Source organism: Gadus chalcogrammus, chromosome 16, assembly GCF_026213295.1.
Source record: "Gadus chalcogrammus isolate NIFS_2021 chromosome 16, NIFS_Gcha_1.0, whole genome shotgun sequence".
NCBI classification, from domain to species: domain Eukaryota; kingdom Metazoa; phylum Chordata; class Actinopteri; order Gadiformes; family Gadidae; genus Gadus; species Gadus chalcogrammus.
In genome coordinates this window covers 3,367,991-3,392,871 of record NC_079427.1, presented here as the reverse complement: position 1 = coordinate 3,392,871, position 24,881 = coordinate 3,367,991, and the positions used below count along the sequence as shown (strand labels likewise).

The window sequence follows — 24,881 nt, the reverse complement described above, 5'->3', positions numbered from 1 at the left end:
GAAATAGTAAAGTGTCTAAAACTAATGTTAAAATCCATCTAGTGACGCCTCACAAGTTGTCTGTGCGAACTAAAAAAAACTTTTAGGTGTCTGTTGTGTACTTTTGATTGCGACTGGAGATATGGGGGAGGGGGATGGGTCAATCCCAGACAGGTGTGGCCAGATGAATCACAGCTTCACAATAAAAGTCCCGATAAAGTAGAAATTTATTTAGTTTGTACTTTGATGGCAGAACTTACCGAGTGCCTTCACAATGTTTATAGAATAAAGAAGAGAATGGTTTGTATTCTTTATGTAGAGGTGTAGTTTAAATGTATCCTTCAGCATGGCACACAACCTGGTTGCTTCATACAATGACACTCTTTTAACAGCTGTAAAGAGACCTTATTCACCTAGTGGCCATACTGGGTAGTTGGGTGGGTAAACCTCTTTTAGAGGCTTCGAAAAAACCATGGCAACTCAATGCATCTATTTCTATTTTGAAGTAGTTCGGCAAACCATTTACGTAGCCTTAAGAATAAATATTCATTGTGTCCACAAAGCCCTAATGATTCTAGAAGGTTTACCCGCCCAACTGACCAACATGGCCAACGCTTTCCACAGATTAGTTTTTTCTGATATTGAAATTTTACAGCTCTGATGGATTTCAACCTCTCTATTTTGCTCAATATAGCAATCGTTTATGTGTATGAATCTGAATCTTGTTGAATAAATATATATCAGGAAGAATGTGAATTTTGGACTCCTCCGGCAGTCTTTTTTAAGGGCACAGAAATACTCAGTATCCTGTTCAAGTTCTCCATTGAGGGTTCATGTATTTTAGTAGGCTACATTTAAAAAATAAACGTGTTGATGATGAATACATTCCAAATGTTTGTAAAGTAATGCAGATCACAACTTTCACCACTATGTGGCAGTAGATAATCACATTGACGCATTTTATGGAGTAGGCTATTCAAACTGTATGTATTATATTTCTATAATATATATCTATATTATCTCAGCTTTATGTATATTTAACAACTATATATAATCAAAATATATGATATTCAACCCCTATATTCTTTATTTTACCTCTATATTTTATATCTATATTCTATATATTCTGTATCTTTATTCTACGTCAAACGTTATCCTATATCTAGTTTTATCTTTATTCTATATCTATATTCTACATCTATATCCTACATAGTATGACTATATTATACATCAAAATGCTATATATGCTTCCCGCTGGTCAACTGTAGGTGACCCCAAGTTATTTTCAGGGTAGCTGATAAACTGCACTGCCTGTTTAACGTGGTCTGGGTGAATATCCTCTTTCTACTTTGCATTTGTCTCTGAGGCCCAGTAGTGCATGGTATTCATGCAGTTCATATTAACTGTGTAAAGTGGAAGGAAGAGCTTGAACACATTTGTTCGAGTTATTATCTTAAACTGCAGGCAAAGACGTTTCCACAGACTTTATCCGTCACACCAGCTACCTCCTCTACAGTAAGAATATTTTTTACTTGAATTATACTGGTTTACTTAAGAAAGTAACATTCCTATATCAAGCACAATAACCAATTAATGTTTTAAAATGAATACAAAGAATAGACATAGGACTCTTGTTCGTTAAAATGAATACATATTTTGTTTATATCTGTAGAACAACGCCCTGAGAGAAACAGACTATGAATCTTAGAACAGCTGCAACAGGCTTTGTAGCTTTCCTTCTGTCAGTACCAGGTTTGTACATTTACGTTTTGAACATTAAGTTGGTCTGTTTGAAAGGGTAACATGACAAGCAACCCGAATAAAGATAGGGTGAAACAACATGTTGTGAATTTATCTAGTGACATCTAGAGCATTGACCTGTTTTAAATAACAAATATGTTCTGTTTTACTGAATATTGTAGCGTTGCATTTGAGATTTTAAACAGGCTTCTTGACCATTTCCTGATTACCAGGCAACTCAGAATTCAGTACAACATTGATGGGTTAACTTTTACTAGTCCCTATTTAAAGTTCAGTAGTCTTAAGTTGAGTCTGTGAACTTATTGTTAGAAGCCAAGATTGGTCTCCTGCCTTGTATTGTGTGTGTTTGTGCACTCAATCCCTTGATGAGATGTAGGATGATGTCTCCATGCTGTAGCTGGTTTATCAATAGCTGTCTCACTGCATTCATCACTAGGTGTATCACTAGCTTTTCACTAGCTGCATATTGTTGGTGACCATGTTGTTCTTGGACGTTTCTCTGACAGCTCAGTGTTCAGCATGTATCTCTAGTTGAAGCTGCACCTAGCCTCCATCTCATATGTACCTTGTGATCATGCATTTCATCTGAAACATCATTGTCAAGGGGATGTGTTTATCTTTTTACAGCATTACAGGGTAATGATGACTGGGCATTTACTTACCCATCAAGTAATATCTGCGCTTTGAGAGGATCAACAGTTGAAATCCGCTGCAATTATAAATACCCTAAAGGACATGCAGTGGAGAAAATACAGTGGTTTACTAATAAACACGATGAGCCAGTTGATCTGAAAGATGATACAGACTATACAGGTCGTGTTGAATACAGCTTTCCAGAGCACAGGTGTCGGTATTACAGCTGTACTGGAACGTGTACACTGAGGATCAGAGGCCTGACACTGAGTGACTCTGCTGAATACAAGTTTAGGATTACAACAAACCATGGAGGGGCATATAGTGGTCTCCCTGGAGTGAAGTTATCTGTGACAGGTAAACATTGATTACTAATGAATCTATCCAACTGTGTGTGTGTGTGTGTGTGTGTGTGTGTGTGTGTGTGTGTGTGTGTGTGTGTGTGTGTGTGTGTGTGTGTGTGTGTGTGTGTGTGTGTGTGTGTGTGCATGTGTGTGTGTGTGTGTGTGTGTGTGTGTGTGTGTGTGCATGTGTGCGTGTTTGCATGTCTGCGTATGCACCTCCTTTTTTTTTTCTGTTTAAACAGTATTATTTTTTTTATTCATTTTGTGTAATTTCTTCCCTGGCCCAGATCTCCAGGTGAAAGTGGTCATTCCTCCTTCCAGTCCTAACAGGGTACAGCTGGAATGTCACAGTATGTGTCATCCTGCTGGTTATGATGGCTACATCTGGTACAGGGATGGAACTCAACGACATCAAGGAAGGTTCACCTGGTTCAACATTAACTCTGAATACAGGACTTCATGTGCTGTTCAAGGATCCGAACATCTCCCCTCTCCATCAGTGTGTAAGAGCGCCACAGTACACCGAGGCTAGACGTAATGGGTCTTTAGTGTAACAAAGTACATGTAGTTTAAGTATGAATGAAGAACTATCGTCCATGTTGAAGCAGGCTTCAGCCTCAGGGTAGGCCTACCAGTAGTACAGGGTAGGCTTCTGGCACTACTGGTACCATTTGTTAATAATAACATTTGTTTAATAACTAATGAAATATAACTGTCAACAGACGCTCCAGAGACCCCCTCAGTGGGATGGACTCCCCCTGGTGTAATAAAGGAGGGCAGTTCAGTGAATCTGACCTGCACCAGCGAGGCCAACCCAGTAGCAAAGTACACCTGGTCCAAGGTTACTACAGGTCATCCCCCCGGACACAGTGTCCAAGGACAACAGCTTTCCTTTCATCCCATCCAGTCTTCAGACTCTGGACAGTATCTCTGCACAGCTGAGAATGAACTAGGGACAGAAACTTCATCCTCATTCTCTATTGATGTGAAATGTGAGTAAAAGAACACACAGAATAACATCATAACACAGATGTTGAAGTTTGTACAACCATGTCAACATTAAGATGAATCATCTCAATTCATCCTGCATTCCCTTAACTCCTCAAATGTCCTCTTTATATCATTCATATCAATGTACATCATGTTTGATGTACCTCTAGATGGGCCTAAAAACACTTCTGTGATACCAAGTCCCCCTGGTGAGACAATGGAGGGAGGTTCAGTGACTCTGAGCTGCAGCAGTGATGCCAACCCAGCAGCTGACTACACCTGGTTCAGGGACAACCAACCTCTGCTCTGGGAACCAAGGCGACCTTATACCTTGGACCCAGTCCGCTCTAAAGACAGGGGAACGTACCACTGCCAAGCAGAGAACCAATATGGATATCTGGGCTCCAACTCGGTTTTCATCGATGTCCTGTGTGAGTGGAAAACGATAGTAGCAAAAAACTTAAAGTTAAATAGTAATCATACAAATCTGTACCGTCTAATATGTCAACATATTTGCTATATACCGTCTTGCAAAATTGTCAAGCTGCTGTTCATGTATTGCTTATGATTGGTAAACTATTATTCACAGAGAGATTTTATTATTTGAAACAGCATTTTGTATCCCACTGACATTGTAGTTGTGTACATGGCTTCTTATCTTTAGGATGTGAATATATATCATTGTGCTTATGACAGACGCTCCAAAGACCCCCTCAGTGAGCGTGAGACCCCCTGGTGAAATAAAGGAGGGAGGTTCAGTGACTCTGAGCTGCAGCAGTGATGCCAACCCAGCAGCTGACTACACCTGGTTCAGGGAACATGGAGGCTCAGTGGAAGAATTAGGAGAGAACTACACCATCAGTAACATCACAACTGAGCTTGGAGGAAATTATTACTGTGAAGCTCGTAATGCAGTTGGACTTCAGAATTCAACTTTGATGTTCCTCAATGTGACGGGTAATTGTTCCTCTAAAATAACATTGTTTAAAGTCAGACCAAACACTTGAATAATGAGTACTAACCCCATTGACAGACTCATGCAACGGCTCTATTCAATTTGTGATTGGCTTAAATAATGTGCTGCCACTTTTATTAACATTGGTGCTGTACGAGCCCCCCAGTTATAGATGTGTCCAAGTTTTATAGAGTAAGAATACTCTTGAGTAAGAGAATCCATAATCTTTTTTCATCAATTGTCGATCTGTTACATTTAGACAAATGTAAATGTAATATATATGGACATTATTTGATCCTTCACATGAATCAAATGTTAAATTACTGTGTTTCAGCCACATCATCATCGTCAGTGACTACAATAACTGTGGTTAGAGGTACTGTTGCTGTTTTACTGGCCACCATACTCCTCCTCATCTTCCTCTGGATGAGGTGAGATATTCTCTCTCTCTCAACAACAACAACAACAACCACAACAACAACAACAACAACAACAACAACAATAATTCTTCTTCTTCTCTGTTCTCTCTTCTCTTCTCTCTTCTCTTCTCTCATCTCTCTGTTCTCTTCCCCAGAAGAAAGACGGCTTCTAGGAAAGCAGGTGGCCAGGGAGGAAGGCCAGATACCAGGGAGGAGGTGAGAGACAGCAAGCTATTTCTTTCTTTACTCCTTCCACTACCGACTAGTGTGGTGGATATACCCCGAGCCCATGCCTCTAGAATCTCATGTACTTGCACTGGTTGCCGTTTCTGTAACTCCTAGCCCTTTGGCTACGAGACCTTTATGACAATATGCAGATACAATACCATAGAGATTAGCTTTAGAGGGGAACCATCACAAAAGGGGAACCAAATCAAATAGCATAAATTATTTTTTATAATACTAAAGTGATGCTTAGATAGAAAAGTTTTCATGGACGAGGTTATGTATTAAGGTTATATACACGTTATGTTTAGTCACTTCTATTCACGTTTATTTCATTCTAATGAAATAGGATCAACATTTGTTAACTTATTGTTGCATTTCTATCTTATCATTTAATAAGTTGAATACCCATACAGCTGTGGCTGACGTTATGGGGCAAATTCAATTGTGGGCTAGCCCATTGCTGATATCTGTGGTCATATCAATTATACCAAAAATAACTTCACGAGTACCGAAATCCCAGACAAGTTGGACCATTGAGGCAACTTTTTCACGTTTCTTCTTTTGTGAGATCAAAATTGAGATAGAGAGTGTGATCTAGGCTGAGAACAAGCTGACAAACTGAGTGACTTCTGCCAGTGAGCAGGATGAGAAGACAGAGGGATGGAAGTATTGATGTCTAATCCAATACTGATGGAAGTATGGATGTCTAATCCAATACTGAAGTTTTGAATCCAAGCAAACAAAGATGTCAATTTTCCACGTTTAAGAACAATCCTACAAGGTCAACTGTCACTGAAACCTATCAATGATTAGAAAGAGGAATATGTTCAAGAAGAAGAGTTCTAAAGTAAAACCTACAGCGTCCTTCACTGTGGAAGCACTTGTCACCCCCAACGGGCCCTAAATTAACCATAAAAACATGAGCTTCTGAACAGCCATTTGAGAGTAAAGTGTTTTCTAAATGTACTACTCTGTCCTCTCTCCCCGTCAGTCTCTTCCGTGTCCGGTGTACGACAACCTTTAAGCTCTGACCAATCGCTCGGCTTCTGCAGCACAGAGAGAACCAATAGAAGAGCAGGATGACCCTCCCTATGCCAGCATCCACATCTCTCGCTCTAAGAACCAGGAAGTGCCTCGTGGGTTTGCTGGTGCTCTGGTGGAGTCTGATCATACAGAGCAGGTCCTTTACTCTGCCATCAACCTTAAAAGACCCAAGGCTGTCCCTGAGTAAGCACTCTTGATAGTTCTCCAAAATGAACTTTGTGGCTTGAGACTTCCTCATCAAGTCATTTATAAACCGTGTATAATTTTTAGAGTTGCTTAACTTCTCTTTATCTTTTGTTAACTTTTCAGCGATAGTAAACTGATGTCAGAGTTGTATACCACCATCAAATATATGTCCCAGAAAATACATTATTTTTATATAGATTCAGCTTTAAATGGGTTTTAATAGAATTTCTAGCAAAACAATTGTATGTTATTGTCATAATCTTTGTTCAGCATTTGTATAGTTTGTTTTGTTTGTTAGTTACTTAGAATATTCTTCTCGTCAGAAAAAAAACGCTTGCTATCATAATTGCTTTGTTGGATGATGTGGGAGCTGCTATCACTGATAACCAAACATGGTTGACATTTATTTTATTCTCAGTGGAAAATGTAGTATTACGTTTCGGCATTAAAGTGTGTTTGACAACATGTCTCGCGAGAAATGTGCTTTTTATTATCATAATCTTCTTTCAGTGCTTGTATATGATGTTTAGTGAGTAAGTTAAACTGCTTATGGTGTTTTTCATGCTTCCAGGCTATTTTCTGTTTTAGTAATAACCTAAATTATACATGAAAACACGTATTTAAAAAATTTGGAACCATGCAGGCTGGTCTCAAAAAACGTTCATATGATATTTTATGAAAAGCTATGCAACATTTTCCGTGAGATGCCGACAAATGTCTGGCAGCATGAGGGATCAGTGCGCCTGTACAAGCCCCAAGGAGTGCAGAACCAGAAACCATTGCAACACATGCAATATTACGATTGTTTCGGCATTAAAATGTGTTGATACCATTCCTGATTTCCTAATCTCTAGGTTTGTGACTGGTTTGGCTTGATTTCCAAACATAGGCACAGCCATATATTGTTCTAATAATTCAGACAACCAATCAGATTAAGTAACTAAGTAAAGGGGGGTTTTTCAGTTGGTGAATAACCAACTGAATATTACTAGACCACTAGAAGACTGGCTGATGGAAGCCTCAACTAGGCTGCAAGACTCCCTCCGGAAGACCGACGCTGGGAAAGGACAGCCCCTACTCCCACACCGGATGCGTCCACCTCCACTAGGAACTGACGGGGCAGTGGTGAAGCGAGTCTTGAGGGTGTTGAAGGAGTCTTGTGCCTTGTCAGACCAGCGGGAGGGGATCTTGGGTGAGGTGAGGGCCGAGAGGGGGGAGGCGATGGAACCAAAGCCTCGGATAAACCGCCGATAGAAGTTGGCAAACCCTACAGCACACTGCCGCTGCTTCCGTGTTGCTGGGGCAGGCCAGGAGGTCACAGCAGAGACCTTGTCTGGATCCATCCGCAGGCAGTCCTTCACGATGATATGTTAAATAATGCAGGACATGTTAAATAAGTTTGTCTTTGTGTACCTGGACGACATCAAGATTTTTTCCCGCAATCTTGAGGAGCACGTCACCCACGTCCGGTCGGTTCTCCGCCGCCTCCTGGACAACTCCTTGTACATCGAGGCGGAGAAGTGCGAGTCTCCTTCCTGGGAGGGATATATCATCGTGAAGGACTGCCTGCGGATGGATCCAGACAACCATTTACGTAGCCTTAAGAATAAATATCCATTGTGTCCACAAAGCCCCAATGATTCTAGAAGGTTTACCCACCCAACTGACCAACATGGCCAACGCTTTCCACAGATTTGTCTGTTTTTTCTGATATTGAAATTGTACAGCTCTGATGGATTTCAACCTCTCTATTTTGCTCAATATAGCAATCGTTTATGTGTACGAATCTGAATCTTGTTGAATAAATATATATCAGGAAGAATGTGTATTTTGGACTCCGGCAGTCTTTTTTAAGGGCACAGAAATACTCAGTATCCTGTTCAAGTTCTCCATTGAGGGTTCATGTATTTTAGTACATTTAAAAAATAAACGTGTTGATGATGAATACATTCCAAATGTTTGCAAAGTAATGCAGATCACAACTTTCACCACTATGTGGCAGTATATAATCACATTGACGCATTTTATGTAGTAGGCTATTCAAACTCTGTATATATTCTATTTCTATAATATATATCTATATCATCTCAGCTTTATACATATTTAACAACTATATATAATCAAAATATACGATATTCAACCCCTATATTCTTTATTTTACCTCTACATTTTATATCTATATTCTATATATTCTGTATCTTTATTCTACGTCAAACGTTATCCTATATCTAGTTTATATCTTTATTCTATATTCTACATCTATATCCTATATAATATGACTATATTATACATCAAAATGCTATATATGCTTCCCGCTGGTCAACTGTAGGTGACGCCAAGTTATTTTCAGGGTAGCTGATAAACTGCACTGCCTGTTTAAGGTGGTCTGGGTGAATATCCTCTTTCTACTTTGCATTTGTCTCTGAGGCCCAGTAGTGCATGGTATTCATGCAGTTCATATTAACTGTGTAAAATGGAAGGAAGAGCTTGAACACATTTGTTCGAGTTATTATCTTAAACTGCAGGCAAAGACGTCACACAAGCTACCTCCTTAACAGTAAGAATATTTTTTACTTGAATTATTCTGGTTTACTTAAGAAAGTAACATTCCTATATCAAGCACAATAACCAATTCATGTTTTAAAATGAATACAAAGAATAGACATAGGACTCCTATGTGAGTTAAAATTAATACATATTTTGTTTATATCTGTAGAACAACGCCCTGAGAGAAACAAACTATGAATCTTAGAACAGCTGCAACAGGCTTTGTAGCTTTCCTTCTGTCAGTACCAGGTTTGTACATTTATGTTGTGAACATTAAGTTGATCTGTTTCAAAGGGTAACATGACAAGCAACCCGAATGAAGAGAGGGTGAAACAATATGTTGTGAATTTATCTAATGACATCTAGAGTATTGACCTGTTTTAAATAACAAATATGTTCTGTTTTACTGAATATTGTAGCGTTGCATTGGAGATTTTAAACAGGCTTCTTGACCATTTCCTGATTACCAGGCAACTCAGAATTCAGTACAACATTGATGGGTTAACTTAGTTCCTATTTAAAGTGCAACAGACTTAAGTTGAGTCTGTGAACTTATCGTTAGAAGCCAAGATTGGTCTCCTGCCTTGTATTGTGTGTGTTTGTGCACTCAATCCCTTGATGAGATGTAGGACGATGTATCCATGCTGTAGCTGGTTAATCAATAGCTGTCTCACTGCATTCATCACTAGGTGTATCACTAGCTTTTCACTAGCTGCATATTGTTGGTGACCATGTTGTTCTTGGACGTTTCTCTGACAGCTCAGTGTTCAGCATGTATCTCTAGTTGAAGCTGCACCAAGCCTCCATCTCATATGTACCTTGTGATCATGCATTTCATCTGAAACATCATTGTCAAGGGGATGTGTTTATCTTTTTACAGCATTACAGGGTAATGATGACTGGGCATTTACTTACCCATCAAGTAATATCTGCGCTTTGAGAGGATCAACAGTTGAAATCCGCTGCAATTATAAATACCCTTACGCAAATACAGTGGAGAAAATACTGTGGTTTACTAATAAACACAATGAGCCAGTTGATCTGAAAGATGATACAGACTACACAGGTCGTGTTGAATACAGCTGTTTTAGGCACAGCTGTTACAGGTATTCCAGCTGTACTGGAACGTGTGAACTGATAATCAAAGACCTGAGACAGAGTGACTCTGCTGAATACAAGTTTAGGATTACAACAAACAATGGAGGGGCATTAAGTGGTCTCCCTGGAGTGAAGTTATCTGTGACAGGTAAACATTGATTACTAATGAATCTATTCAACTGTGTGTGTGTGTGTGTTTTTGTGTGTGTGTGTGTGCGTGTGTTTGTGTGTGTGTATGTCTGTGTGAGTGTGTACGTCTGTGCATGTGTGCCTTTTTATTTTTTTAATTAATCAGTATTCTTTTTTTTATTATTCATTTTTGTGTAATTTCTTCCCTGAACCAGATCACCGGATGGAAGTGATCATTCTTCCTAGGCCTACCAGTCAGAACTGGTTAGAGCTGGAATGCCACAGAATGTGTAATTTAACTGGTTATCGTACGTACAGTATGTACACTAACTGGTACAGGAATGAAATTCAACAACGACGTCAAGGATTGTCCTATCGGTTCTACATTAACTCTGAATACAGGGTTTCATGTGCTGCTACAGGTTTCAAACATCTCCCCTCTCCATCAGTGTGTAAGAACTCCACAGTGCACTGACAAACATAATGGTAGTTTTAGTTTTAGTATGAATGAACATCTTTTGTCCATGTTGAAGCAGTCCTCAGCCTCAGGGTAGGCCTACCAGTAGTACAGGGTAGGCTACTGGTACTACTGGTACTAAGATTTGAGAGGAACAGAATCATACACTACTTGTTTATGATTCCGTTCGTATGTAAAGCAAGATAAGGACTAGGTTTGAAAAAAAAAAGTTCCCCTCGTATAGGACACCAGAGGGTTCACAGCCAAAGCTTGAAGCTAACAAAGGGGCAAATAATAAAGATAACCGACTGCATAGATGTCCTTCCATTCTAATTTTAGAAGATGCTACAGAAAATAGCTGTCCAGTGGTTATGGACTGCTTCTTAAATATTTGTATTATTTGTTGACATTATGATCGCAGCCAGTCCATAATGATCCACGTGCAATGACAACCGGCAAGCTTCAAAGATAAACTGGATTCAATACAAGGCTTTGAAAATGTTCATGACACTAGACTAACTTCCTCATGCTTTATTTTTTATACTTGGGTACATACTTGACTTAATGTTATTAATACAATTAGTTTTATAACTAATGTGATATAACTGTCAACAGACGCTCCAGAGACCCCCTCAGTGGGAGGGACTCCCCCTGGTGTAATAAAGGAGGGCAGTTCAGTGAATCTGACCTGCACCAGCGAGGCCAACCCAGTAGCAAAGTACACCTGGTCCAAGGTTACTACAGGTCATCCCCCCGGACACAGTGTCCAAGGACAACAGCTTTCCTTTCATCCCATCCAGTCTTCAGACTCTGGACAATATCTCTGCACAGCTGAGAATGACCTAGGGACAAAAACTTCCTCCCCATTCTCTATTGATGTGAAATGTGAGTAAAAGAACACACAGAATAACATCATAACACAGATGTTAAAGTTTATCTAACCATGTCAACATTAAGATGAATCATCTCAATTCATCCTGCATTCCCTTAACTCCTCAAATGTCCTCTTTACATCATTCATATCAATGTACATCATGTTTGATGTACCTCAAGATGGGCCTAAACACACATTTGTGATATCACGACCGCCTGGTGAAATAAAGGAGGACGGTTCAGTGACTCTGAGCTGCAGCAGTGATGCCAACCCAGCAGCTGACTACACCTGGTTCAGGGACAACCAACCTCTGCTCTGGGAACCAAGGCGACCTTATACCTTGGACCCAGTCAGCTCTAAAGACAGGGGAACGTACCGCTGCCAAGCAGAGAACCATTATAGATATCTCGGCTCCAACTCGGTTTTTCATAGATGTCCAGTGTGTGAAGAAAACAATGATACTAAAAATAAAATTTTAAATAATAATTGCTACGTCCCTCGCTAGGGAAAGGGGAGGCAATATCAATTTTGGGTAAAGTAAAATAATTTATTAACAAGGAATTTGGACTTTCAACCACACAAACAAATACACAAATAGAGGAAGTGAAACTAGATAGGAAATCTGTTCAAATCAAAGAAACAAATATATATGATCTGCGGTAACTGTGGTTCCATTTAATGATATACGAAATACATTATAAACATCGTCTCTTATCAGTATTGTATGCATCATCGTTATCGACTTATGTTCCTTACATGCAATTAATATACATTGCCATGGACTGTATTATGCGTTACGTGTTTAGTTTGCGTGTGTTTAAACAGATGGACGCACACACGCGTGCCCGCATTCATTAATTCTTTTACACACACACACACGCCCGCATTCATTCATTCTTTTTAACACTCACTCGCGGTAAAACAATGTTTTCTCATGATCAAATACTTATCAATCCTAATAGTTATGGGCATGTACACGATGTCTGTGTCAAGAAAATATGTGTTTGCTGTACGGTGTTTGCAGTTGCATTGATTGGAAAGTACAAATTATTACCGCTGTATCAGCTGTTCTTTCCCAAATAATTTACCAAGAATGTGTGGCTAGGTAGATGACAGAAGCAAAGTGTATGCGCGAGGTGCACAAGCAACATTATACATGCGCCCTTAAAATAGCATCTGAACAACGCGCCACTGACTTTAAACCAGGTATGTCCTGGTTTGTGGCGCAAGCGGTTTCTGAAACTGCAAAATAGCACCAGGGAACGTTTGCGCCCCCTCCTTTCGCCGAACCGCCCCTTGGGGCGCAAGATCATTCCCTGATTTACCGACGCGTGGCGCAGGAGGGAAAAGAACGCTCTGCGCCAGCTGCAAACTAGCGACGACACATGCGCCAGTGATTAAGTCAATTGCGGCGGATGCAAGATAGGACCCACAGTGGTATTTTATTATTTGAAAAATAATTCTTTATCCCACTGACATTGTAGTTATGTACATGGTTTCTTATCTTTAGAATGTAAATATATATCATTGTGTATATGACAGACGCTCCAAAGACCCCCTCAGTGAGCGTGAGACCCCCTGGTGAAATAATGGAGGGAGGTTCAGTGACTCTGAACTGCAGCAGTGATGCCAACCCAGCAGCTGACCACACCTGGTTCAGGGACAACCAACCTCTGCACTGGGAACCAAGGCGACCTTATACCTTGGACCCAGTCAGCTCTAAAGACAGGGGAACGTACCGCTGCCACGCAGAGAACCAATATGGATATCTGGGCTCCAACTCGGTTTTCATAGATGTCCTGTGTAAGTGGAAAACGATAATAATAAAAAGTTAAATAATAATAATACAAATTTGTACCGTCTAATATGTCAAAATATTTGCTATATACCTTCTTGCAATAATGTTAAGCTGCTATTCATGTATTTCTATATGCCTGGTAAACTAGGAGTCACAGTGACATTTTATTATTCAAAACAGCATTCTGTTCCCACTGACATTGCAGTTATGTGCATGTGTGGTTTCTTATCTTTAGGATGTAAATATATATCAATGTGTTTATGACAGATGCTCCAAAGACCCCCTCAGTGAGCGTGAGACCCTCTGGTGAAATAAAGGAGGGTGGTTCAGTGACTCTGAGCTGCAGCAGTGATGCCAACCCAGCAGCTGACTACACCTGGTTCAGGGAACATGGAGGCTCAGTGGAGGAACTAGGAGAGAACTACACCATCAGTAACATCACAACTGAGCTTGGAGGAAATTATTACTGTGAAGCTCGTAATGCAATTGGACTTCAGAATTCAACTTTGATGTTTCTTAATGTGACAGGTAATTGTTTCTTTAAAATAGCACATTGTGCTGAGTACCAGCACCATCGATGGTAAGACACAGACTCATGCAACGGCTCTATTCAATTTGTGATTGGCTTAAATTATGTGTTGCCACTTTTATTAACTTTGGTGCTGTACGAGCAGCCTAGTTATTTGTATACCCAGTGTACTCTAGAGTAAGAGTATCCATTTTTATCAATTGGAGATCTGTCACATTTAGGCTGTAATATATACATGGACAGTATTTCATCTTTCACATGAATCAAGTGTTAAATCACTGTGTTTCAGCCACTCCATCGTCACCATCATCAGGGCCTACAACTGTGGCAGCAGGAACTGTAGCTGTTTTACTGGCCACCATGCTCCTCGTCATCTTCCTCTGGATGAGGTGAGATATTCTCTCTCTATCTCTCCACAATAATTTGATATGAACTTCTTATCGCTCTATTCTCTTCCCCAGAAGAAAGAAGGCTTCTAGGAAGGCACCTGACCAGGGAGGAAGGCCAGATACCAGGCAGGAGGTGAGACACAGGAAGCTATTTGTTACTATGACTCCTTTACTCCTTCCACTATCCGTTGCTGGGTAGTGGAAATACCCCGAGCCCCAAAATCTCATGTACTCGCAGTTGTTGCTTCAGCCGTTTCTGTTACTCCTAGCCCTTTTGCTACTTGACTTTTATGACAATATGCAGATACAATGCCCAAGAGATTCGCTTTAAAGGGGAACCATCACGCAAGGGGAATCAAATAAAATCACATGAATGCTTTTTTATAATACTAACGTGACTCTTAGATAGAAACGTGTTCATGGACGAGGTTATTTATCAAAGTTCTATTCACGTTATGTTTAGTCATGTCTATTCACGCAATGTAATAATTAAATAGCATCAACATTTGTTAACTTATTGTTACATTTCTAATTTATCATTAAATTTGTTGACTACCCATACAGCTGTAGCTGACATTATGTGGCAAAATCAATTGTGGGCTAGCCCATTGCTGATATCCATGGTCAAATCAATCATAGCAAAAATAACTTTACGAGTACCGAAATCCCAGACAAGTTGGACTATTTAGGCCAACTTTTCCAGGTTCCTTTATTGTGAGATCAAGAGTTAGATATAGGGTGGGATCTAGGCTGATATCAAGGGGACAAACTGAGAGACTTCTGCCATTGAGCAGAATGAGAAGACTGGGTGATAGAAGTAGTAATGATACAAGCAAATAAAGATGTCAATTTTTCAACTTCCTACAAACTCAACTGTCACTGAAACCTAGCAATGATTAGAAAGAGGAATATGTTCACGCAGAAGAGTCCTAAAGTGAAACCTACAGTGTCCTGCACTGTGAAAGCACTAGTCACCCCCAACAGTCTCTAAATGAACCATAAAAACATGAGCTTCTGAACAGCCATTTGAGAGTAAAGAGTTTTCTAAACTACTCTGTCCTCTCTCCCCGTCAGTCTCCTCCGTGTCCTGTGTATGACAACGTCCCAGCTCTGACCAATCGCTCAGCTTCTGCAGCACGGAGAGACTCAATAGAAGAGCAGGATGACCCTCACTATCCCAGCATCCACTTCTCTCGCTCTAAGAACCAGGAAGTTCCTCGTGGGTTTGCTGGTGCTCTGGTAAAGTCTGATCATACAGAGCAGGTCCTTTACTCTGCCATCAACCTTAAAAGACCCAAGGCTGTCCCTGAGTAAGCACTCCTGATAGTTCATCCCAACGGACAGTTTATGGAGGCAAAGGCTTATATATCCTTTTATGTGAAAATATGTGTGCCTCATAAATCTTAGTATGTAGAAATGTACGTGCCTTTTATATCTTACATCAATCTTGGGTATCTTATAAACATATACCTTAATATATCTTATTATGTAGAAAATAAGAAGCACTCGAGATGTCTGTGTCTTCAAAATGCTATCACTGGTAAACAGCGCATGAACGAGGGAGACATGGGCTGCATGAGGGGGCCACTGTGAGGTATACAAAGGAACGCGTGTCTCTGTAGGCCCCATGATATGACCGACATACGTCGACTATAGCGTGTGATCCTAAAAGGAACACAACCATATTGTAAACCTATGATGGCTGAACATTTGTTGAGAAAATGTGTGGAAAATCAGACTGCTAGATCACATCGGACCCCCACCTCTTTTGGGCGTAGACGAATGCGGGCCTCTGCCTAAGAGGATAGTGTTAGAGACACAGAGAGAGAGAGAGAGCTGATCATCTTCTTAGGGTGGGGGCCGTGTGATCCACTTTCCTCTGCTTTTCTGCTCTTAGAACTGGACACTGAACAGTGTCCGGGGAACTTAGCAATAGCATTTCATCTTAGGAACTCACCACAGCCCCTTAGCTTAGTTTAGCTGGAGAGTCTATGTTCGTAGCCGCTGAATAAGTGGACCAACACTCGGATATTGAGTCCATTCTATCTTAGATTTAGTTTAGAATTCTATCCTTGTAGCCAGGGGCGGCCCCAGCACATTTGGCGCTCTAGGCGAGCTTCACTCCTGGCGCCCCCCCCCCTCCGCAAAAAAAAAAAAAGAATAATAATAATAATAATAAAAAAAAATAAAAAAAAAAGTTTGTTAATTCCCCACGAAAACCGAATTGCAACCTTGAAAAACTGTTTTGCCCTGTAACTGCATTTATTTCACATAAACACAACAACGATCGCAACGATGAACAAACATTAATTCAAGAATAAAATCCACGGAGGAAAAAATTGCGCCCCGGATGGCTTTTGCCTCTTCATTTTCTTGATTTCGTTCTTGATTCTCGATTCTTGAAAACACTCTAACCAAACGCCTTATAGTACTAGCATGTTCTGGCGAAACCAAGGAGGTAGGTTCCCCTTCCGTTTTCGATTTTTGGCTCATTTTACCCTAATGTTAGATTTATTTTTTTTAACGTCAAAATATTGGTTGGAGATATATAAGGGGTGCAAAAATATGCGCCAGGAGGGAAAGACTTTTTTTTTTTTTTTTTGGGCGCATTATTTTGCGCTCCCCCTCTAGATGGCGCTCTAGGCGGCCGCCTAACCCGCCTGTAGGGAAGGCCGCCCCTGCTTGTAGCCGCTGAATAAGTGGACAACACTCGGATATTGAGTCCATTTTAAATTAGGATTTAGTTTAGTTTAGCTAAGATCTGTCCCTCATTTAATCTTGTTTATCTTACTTACTTATCTTTTCTTATCTTAACGGGCACTCGCTCAATCTATACTCAATTGTAAAAGATATTTTGTTTATTAGACCAAAATAAATCTACCTGACTACATTTGTAGTAGGTTAACTTATGGTTCGAGTCCTTTTCCCTGTCAACTCATCGGCCCGACAAAGCAGACGACCCCTCACGGTAAGTGGTGCATGATACAAGGAGTGGTTGATACTGACTGACGTGTATAGAGGGCAACAAGGCAACGTCGAAGAGTTTTTAATAATAAAAAAGGCGAAGGATACATCAGGACATCGTTGTGACCAGGGACATTTTCGGTGGCCGAATATTCGGTCCATCCCTACCTTCCACCAACTCCTTAAATACAGGTTCCTACGTATGTCACTACATCTCCCCCTTTAAGGGAAGTACCAGCATGTATTTTGTTTACCTTGAATATTAATAATTAAGAGTAAACACACTCTCCATCCAGTATAACATTTATCTTCAACACTAGAAACATTTATCTTCAACACTATAAACCTCTGAGACAAACTCACTTGTGTGGCGTTACATCCTTTAACCAAAACCAAGAAAACAGAACATATATTAATTATTATCATTCTGTCTAGGGGTGAGGGTGGACTACCTGATTATTCTGCCCTGTGTAACCACGCACCCTAACTGTATAAGACTGGTGATTACAAGTCCATCCTATCTGGGTCTCCTTTGCATGATGCAGGTAAGTTTTCCACTATGTTGTTGATGTACATCCTGACATCTGTCTCAAGCTGCATTTCCCCCTCTGTAGGTGGGGTTTCCTCTACCTAAACTTCCCCCTGCCTCCTTACATACAGGTTTCTAAGTATGTCACTACCAAAACCACATGTGAAACTTCTAGTTGTTGTTTTAGCTGTTCCTGTTAATCTAGCCCTGACACTCTGATAACCTTCTGCCAATATGCAAATATATTTGCCAAAAGATTCGTTTTTGAGGGGGAACCAGCAAGCACGACTATGTTATAATTTAGGATAGTAGTGCTTCAGGGTTCCGCAAAATCAAATCTGTTTCTGTGGAAAAATTCTCGTACGCCTACAAGTTAGACTATTGATGTCAACATTGAGATCTAGGTTGAGATCCTCAGCACAATCAAGAGGACAAAATGACAGTCTTCTGCCAGGGAGCAGAATGACCAGACGGAGTGCTGGAAGCAATGATGAGCACCTTCCAAGCAAATCAATATCTATTTTTTTTCCGACTGTTGGAGGCCCCTAGCAGTGGTTAGAAAAAGGAATACGTTTAAAGAATCTTGAGTCTTGAAGTGAAGCCTACAGCAGCTTGAATTTTGGGACCACTAGCCACCACCAAAAATCACCAAATGAACAAGAAACTTTTATAATTTTATAAATGTACTCTTCTATCCACTGTTCCCATCGGTCACTTCCTGCTTCTATGTTTGAAAACGCCGCAGCTCTGACCAGTCATTCGGCTTATACAGCCCAGAGAAAAGCAAAGGAAGAGCAGGATGACAATCAATATCCAACCATCCAAATCGATCAGTTGGAGAACCGAAAGAGCCTTGCCTGTCCAATCAGATCAGATAGACCAACTCGTTTACTCTCTGGTCAACTATCCAAGGCTGTCCCTGAGTAATTCCCTTCTGATACTATCTTAGATATTCAACTTTTAACTTCTAAATTCTGCTTTCCAGTGTAACTGATATTCCAAACATTCTTCGTCTTCTTTTCAGGGACACCGATCAAACCTCAGAGTTGTACAGCACACTTAATTTAGATGACAAGTGATCATCTGAAGGAGGCATATATAGCAAGAAAGTAGTGCTATGAATTGATCCTGGTCAAATCTTGAAATGCACAAGTCTAACCCAAGTTAAAAAACCTAGGATAAGCGTTTAACTCTATGGGTGTTATATCTACATGCTATTGTATGATTCATTAGCCATTTTGGGTGACCAGCAAACAACATTCTGGCAACCACCACCACCACCCAAATCTGATAGGAGTGAGTGGGAATGTTGTGTGCAAGACAATGGGCCCTATTTTAACGGTCTGAAATGCAAGTGAGAAGCGCCAAGCGCAAGTAGCTTTGTGGTCGGTTCTATGGCGATGATGCTATTTTACCGGCGGATAAATGACTCTTGCTCCCGGCGCAAATCTACAAAGGGTTGGTCTGAAGTAGCCTAATTACCCCTAGGTGTGGTTTAGGCGTAACGTACAATAAACCAATGAGAGTGCCATCTCCCATCCCCTTTAACAGCAATGAGCGCATTTGAATCTGAGAGTTGTTATTTTGACAGCGCGTTTGCAGTCTCCGTTGAGACAGATGCATGACCACATGAATTTCAAACTTCTAATGGCTCAGTTTATGGCCAAATAATATGGCCTAGTTCATACATGGAATAGCGTTTCCTTCCACAACTTCAGTAATAGGCTACTGAGTCGTCAAATACATTTCGGCAAAGACAACTTAACAAACATGTGAATGCGGTAGCTGTGGTTCTATTTAATGATATTCGCAATCGCATGTTTTGGACACTCGGGTTAAGAGAGGGGCGGAACTGTCAACCGACCACCATCTGGTTGTGAGTTGGATCAGGGAATGGGGGAAATTTCCGGATAGACCTGGTAAGCCCAAACGAGTAGTGTGGGTGAATTGGGAACGTCTGGAGGAGGCCCCCGTCCTAGGTATCTTCAACTCACACCTCCGGCTGAGTTTTTCTGGCATTCCTGTGGAGGTTGGGGGCATTGAGCCGGAGTGGGCGGTGTTCAAAGCCTCCATTGCTGAAGCTGCGGTGGCTAGCTGTGGCCTCAGGGTCTTAGGCTCCTCAAGGGGCGGTAACCCTCGGACACCGTGGTGGACACCGGTGGTCAGGGAAGCCGTCCGATTGAAGAAGGAGGCCTTTCCGGGATATGATATCCTGGAGGACTTCTGACTCGGTTGCAGGGTACCGACAGGCTCGAAGGGCTGCAGCTGCTGCCGTGTCGGAGGCTAAGCAGCGGGTGTGGGAGAAGTTCGGAGAGGCCATGGAGAAGGACTTTCGGTCGGCACCAAAGTGTTTCTGGAAGACTATCCAGCACCTCAGGAGGGGGAAACGGGGAACCATCCAAGCTGTGTACAGTAAGGATGGGACTCTGTTGAACTCAACTGAGGAGGTCGTCGGATGTTGGAAGGAACACTTTGAGGAACTCCTGAATCCGAATAACACGCCCTATGTTGGAGGCAGAGCTCGAGGTTGATGGTGTTTCGTCGTCAATTTCCCTGGTGGAGGTCACTGAGGTAGTCAAACATCTCCGCAGTGGCAAAGCCCCAGGGATTGATGAGATCCAGCCAGAAATGCTAAAGGCTCTGGGTGTTGAGGGGCTTTCATGGTTGACACGCCTATTCAACATCGCGTTGGAGTCGGGTACAGTGCCAAAGGAGTGGCAAACCGGGGTGGTCGTTCCCCTGTAGAAAAAAGGGGGACCAGAGAGTGTGTGCCAATTACCGGGGTATCACACTTCTCAGCCTCCCTGGTAAAGTCTACTCCAAGGTGCTGGAAAGGAGAGTTTGGCCGATCGTCGAACCTCAGATTGAAGAGGATCAATGCGGTTTAGGAACTACAGACCAGCTCTTCAGTCTCGCAAGGATCCTGGAGGGGGCCTGGGAGTATGCCCATCCGGTCTACATGTGTTTTGTGGATCTGGAGAAGGCGTATGACCGGGTCCCCCGGGCAAAACTGTGGGAGGTGCTGCGGCAGTATGGGGTAAGGGGGTCTACCCTCAGGGCCATCCAATCTCTGTACTCCCAAAGCGAGAGCTGTGTTCGCGTCCTCGGCAGCCAGTCAGTTTCGTTCTCAGGGGGTGCTGGTCTCCGCCAGGGCTGCGCCTTGTCACCAATCCTGTTTGTGATATACATGGACAGGATATCGAGGCGTAGTCGTGGTGGGGAGGGGTTGCAGTTCGGTGGTCTGAGGATCTCGTCACTGCTTTTTGCAGATGATGTGGTCCTCATTGGATCATCGGCCTGTGACCTTCAGCACTCACTGGATCGGCTGGCGGCCGAGTGTGAAGCGGCTGGGATGAGGATCAGCACCGCTAAATCTGAGGCCATGACTCTTAGCAGGAAACCGGTGGATTGCTTACTCCGGGTAGGAAATGAGTCCTTAGCCGAAGTGAAGGAGTTCAAGTACCTCGGGGTCTTGTTCGCGAGTGAGGGTATTATTGAGCGTGAGATTGGCCGGAGAATCGGAGCAGCAGGGGCGGTATTGCGTTCGCTTTACCGCACAGTTGTTACGAAAAGAGAGCTGAGCCGCAAGGCAAAGCTCTCGATCTACCGGTTGATCTTCGTTCCTATCCTCACCTATGGTCAGGGTTGGGTGATGACCGAAAGGACGAGATCGCGGGTACAAGCGGCCGAGATGAGTTTTTTCTCAGAAGGGTGGCTGGCGTCTCCTTTAGGGATAGGGTGAGAAGCTCAGCCATCTGTGAGGAACTCGGATTAGAGCCGCTGCTCCTTTACTTAGAAAGGAGTCAGCTGAGGTGGTTCGGGCATCTGGTAAGGATGCCCACTAGGCGCCTTCCTTGGGAGGTGTTTCAGGCACGTCCAGTGGGGAGGAGACCTCGGGGAAGACCCAGGACTAGGTGGAGAGATTATATCTCAACACTGGCCTGGGAACGCCTCGGGATCCCCCCGTCAGAGCTGGTCAATGTGGCCCGGGAAAGGGAAGTCTGGGGCCCCCTGCTTGAGCTGCTCCCCCCGCGACCCGACCCCGGATAAGCGGACGAAGATGAGATGAGATGAGATATTCGCAATACATTAACAAACATTGTTTCTTAGCCTACCAGTATTGTATGCATCATCGTTATCGACTTATGTTCCTTACATGCATGCGTCCCCCCGTTAATATACATTGCCATGGACCGTATTATGCGTCAGACCTACGTGTTTAGTTTGCGTGTGTGATGGACGCACACGCGCACGCCCCCATTCATTAATTATTTTACACATACACACACGCACGCCCGCATTCATTCATTCTTTTTAATACTCAACCGCGGTAAAACAATGTTTTCTCAGAAACAAATACAAATAAGTTATGGGCTTGTACACGATGTCTGTGTCAAGAAAATATGTGTTTGCTGTATGGTGTTTGGAGATGCATTGATTAAAAAGTAGGCCTACAACTTATTACCGCTGTATCAGCTGTTCTTTCTGTGTGATCTAGGCTGATGAGATCAAGCTGAAAAACTGAGAGACTTGGAATAAGAAGAAGAGTGATAGAAGTAGTGATGTCTAATCCAAGCAAACAAAGATGTTGATTTCTCCACTTTAAGAACGAACAAGCTCAACTGTCACTGAAACCTAGCAATGATTAGAAAGAGGAATACGTTCAAGAAGAAGAGTCCTAAAGGGAAACCTACAGCGGCCTTCACTGTGGAAGCACTAGTCACCCCCAACAGTCTCTAAATTAACCATAAAAGCATGAGCTTCTGACCAGCCAACTGAGAGTAAAGAGTTTTCTAAATGTACTACTCTGTCCTCTCTCCCCGTCAGTCTCCTCCGTGTCCTGTGTATGACAACGTCTCAGCTCTGACCAATCGCTCGGCTTCTGCAGCACAGAGAGAACCAATAGAAGAGCAGGATGACCCTCACTATGCCAGCATCCACATCTCTCGCTCTAAGAACCAGGAAGTGCCTCGTGGGTTTGCTGGTGCTCTGGTAGAGTCTGATCATACAGAGCAGGTCCTTTACTCTGCCATCAACCTTAAAAGACCCAAGGCTGTCCCTGAGTAAGCACTCTTGATAGTTCTCGAAGATAAACTTTGAGGCTTGAGACTTCATCCTCCAAAGGGACAGCTTGTGGAGGCAAAGCCATTTATAAACATGTACAATTTACTGAGTTTCTTAACTTCTCTTTCTCGTTTTCACTTCTTCTTTTCATTTACAGTAAACTGATGTCAGATACCACCATCAAATAAACAGCCCAGTGTTGATATAGATTCAGCATTAAATGGGTTTTAATAACATCTCTAGCAATAAATGTGTATTTTATCGTCATAATCTTTTTCCATTGATTGTATATATCGTTTAGTAGCTTAGTTACTAATTATATTTTTCTTGCCACAACAAAACGCTTTCTAACATTGCTTTGTTGGTCGATATGGGTGCTGCTATCACAAAAAATACACATCAAATGTATACAAATTTTGTTGACATTCATTTTATTCTCAGTGGTAAATGCTTGTTTCGGAATTAAGATGCGTTTGATAACATGTCTCGCGAGAAATGTGTTTTTTATTTCAGTGATTGTATATGATGTTTAGTGAGTAACTTAAACTGCTTATGGTGTTTTTCATGCTTCCAGGCTATTTTCTGTTTAAGTAATGACCTAAATTATACATAAAAACACGTATTTAAAAAATTTGGAACCATGCAGGCTGGTCTCAAAAAACCTTCAGATAATATCTTATGAAAAGTTACGCAAAATTTTCCGTAAGATTCCGACAAATGTCTGGCAACACGAGTGATCAGTGCGCCTGTACAAGCTCCAAGGAGTGCAGAACCAGAAAACATTGCAACACATGCAATATTACGATTGTTTCGGCATTAAAATGTGTTGATACCATTCCTGACATCCTTATCTCTAGGTTTGTGACTTGTTTGGCTTGATTTCCATACATGGGCACAGCCATATATTGTTCTAATAACTCAGACAACCAATCAGATTAAGTAACTAAGTAAAAAGGGGGGTTATTCAGTTGGTGAATAACCAACTGAATATTACTAGACCACTAGATACCACTAAACCCTAGACACTTTACCTTTAAAGTCTGCATAACCCTGTTAACATTAATATGAATCATCTAAATTCCTCATGCATTATCCTGCTGTATCACTGATATAAACATATCATCCTCTTTTTAAATATCTTTAACCTTTTTTTTAAACATCTTTAACCTCTTTTAAAATCTTTGACCTCAAGACCCATCATCATCACTGTAGCTGTACGCACAGTGTCTTCATGCAGTTGCTGTCTTACTGGTCCCCATACCCCTGCTAATCTTCCTCTGGATAAGGTGATAAGTCTCTCTCTCTCTCTCTCTCTCTCTCTCTCTCTCTCTCTCTCTCTCTCTCTCTCTCTCTCTCTCTCTCTCTCTCTCTCTCTCTCTCTCCCTCTCTCTCTCATTGGCCATACATTTCTCCTGTTGCTTCTTCATCTTTCTGTTCTCTTCACCAGAAGAAAGATGGCTTCCAGAAACCATGTGCCCAGGGAGGAAGGCCAGATACTGTGGTGGAGTTGGGAGACAGGAAGCCATTTCTTACTTAGCCATCCTTGACTAAGACACACAAATGCCCCGAGCCCACACCTCAAAACCACATGTAAAAATTCTAGTTGTTGCTTTAGTTGTTCCTGTTAATCTAGCCCTGCCACTCTCAGAACTTTCTGACACACGCAAATATAATTGCTAAGAGATTAGCTATTAAGGGGAACCAGCAGGCACAGCTATGTTATATTGTAAGTTAAAAGTGCTTCATTCTTCTTGTGAGAGGGTTCCACAAATTAATTCTGTTTCTGCTGAAAGTTTCCATTAAAGCTTGACTATTGATGTTGAGAGTGAGATCTAGGTTGAGATCTTCAGCACGATCAAGAGGACAAACTAAGGGTCTTCTACCAGGGAGCAGAAGGACCAGACGGAGTGATGGAGGTAATGATGTGTAATCCAAGCAAATAAATAACTATTTGAGAATGATAC

At 41.7% G+C, this 24,881-nt stretch overlaps 2 protein-coding genes across 5 annotated transcripts; both read left to right on the top strand.

Annotated features, from left to right (window-relative positions):
* The first annotated feature begins 1,115 nt into the window (after positions 1–1,115).
* On the top strand, positions 1,116–23,704 carry LOC130406073 (B-cell receptor CD22-like). 4 transcript variants are annotated; one of them, XM_056611448.1, is made up of 11 exons: positions 1,116–1,494; positions 1,652–1,731; positions 2,368–2,730; positions 3,005–3,220; positions 3,440–3,709; positions 3,878–4,138; positions 4,404–4,664; positions 4,997–5,093; positions 5,237–5,297; positions 22,681–22,916; positions 23,075–23,704. In XM_056611448.1, the coding sequence occupies exons 2-11, from the start codon at positions 1,677–1,679 to the stop codon at positions 23,103–23,105; spliced, it is 1,851 nt and encodes a 616-aa protein (XP_056467423.1). In that variant the 5' UTR covers positions 1,116–1,494; positions 1,652–1,676; the 3' UTR covers positions 23,106–23,704. The 4 variants fall into 4 exon arrangements, with proteins under 4 accessions (XP_056467423.1, XP_056467422.1, XP_056467425.1 ...); XM_056611447.1 differs by having other exon boundaries at positions 1,116–1,731; XM_056611450.1 differs by lacking the exon at positions 3,878–4,138 and having other exon boundaries at positions 1,116–1,731.
* On the top strand, positions 8,978–20,680 carry LOC130406072 (B-cell receptor CD22-like). Its single transcript, XM_056611446.1, has 10 exons — positions 8,978–9,096; positions 9,256–9,335; positions 9,967–10,332; positions 10,529–10,765; positions 11,386–11,655; positions 13,187–13,447; positions 13,710–13,970; positions 14,261–14,360; positions 14,433–14,493; positions 15,435–20,680. Exons 2-10 carry the CDS (start codon positions 9,281–9,283, stop codon positions 15,672–15,674), a joined length of 1,851 nt encoding a protein of 616 aa, XP_056467421.1. The 5' UTR covers positions 8,978–9,096; positions 9,256–9,280; the 3' UTR covers positions 15,675–20,680.
* Positions 23,705–24,881: the final 1,177 nt, after the last annotated feature.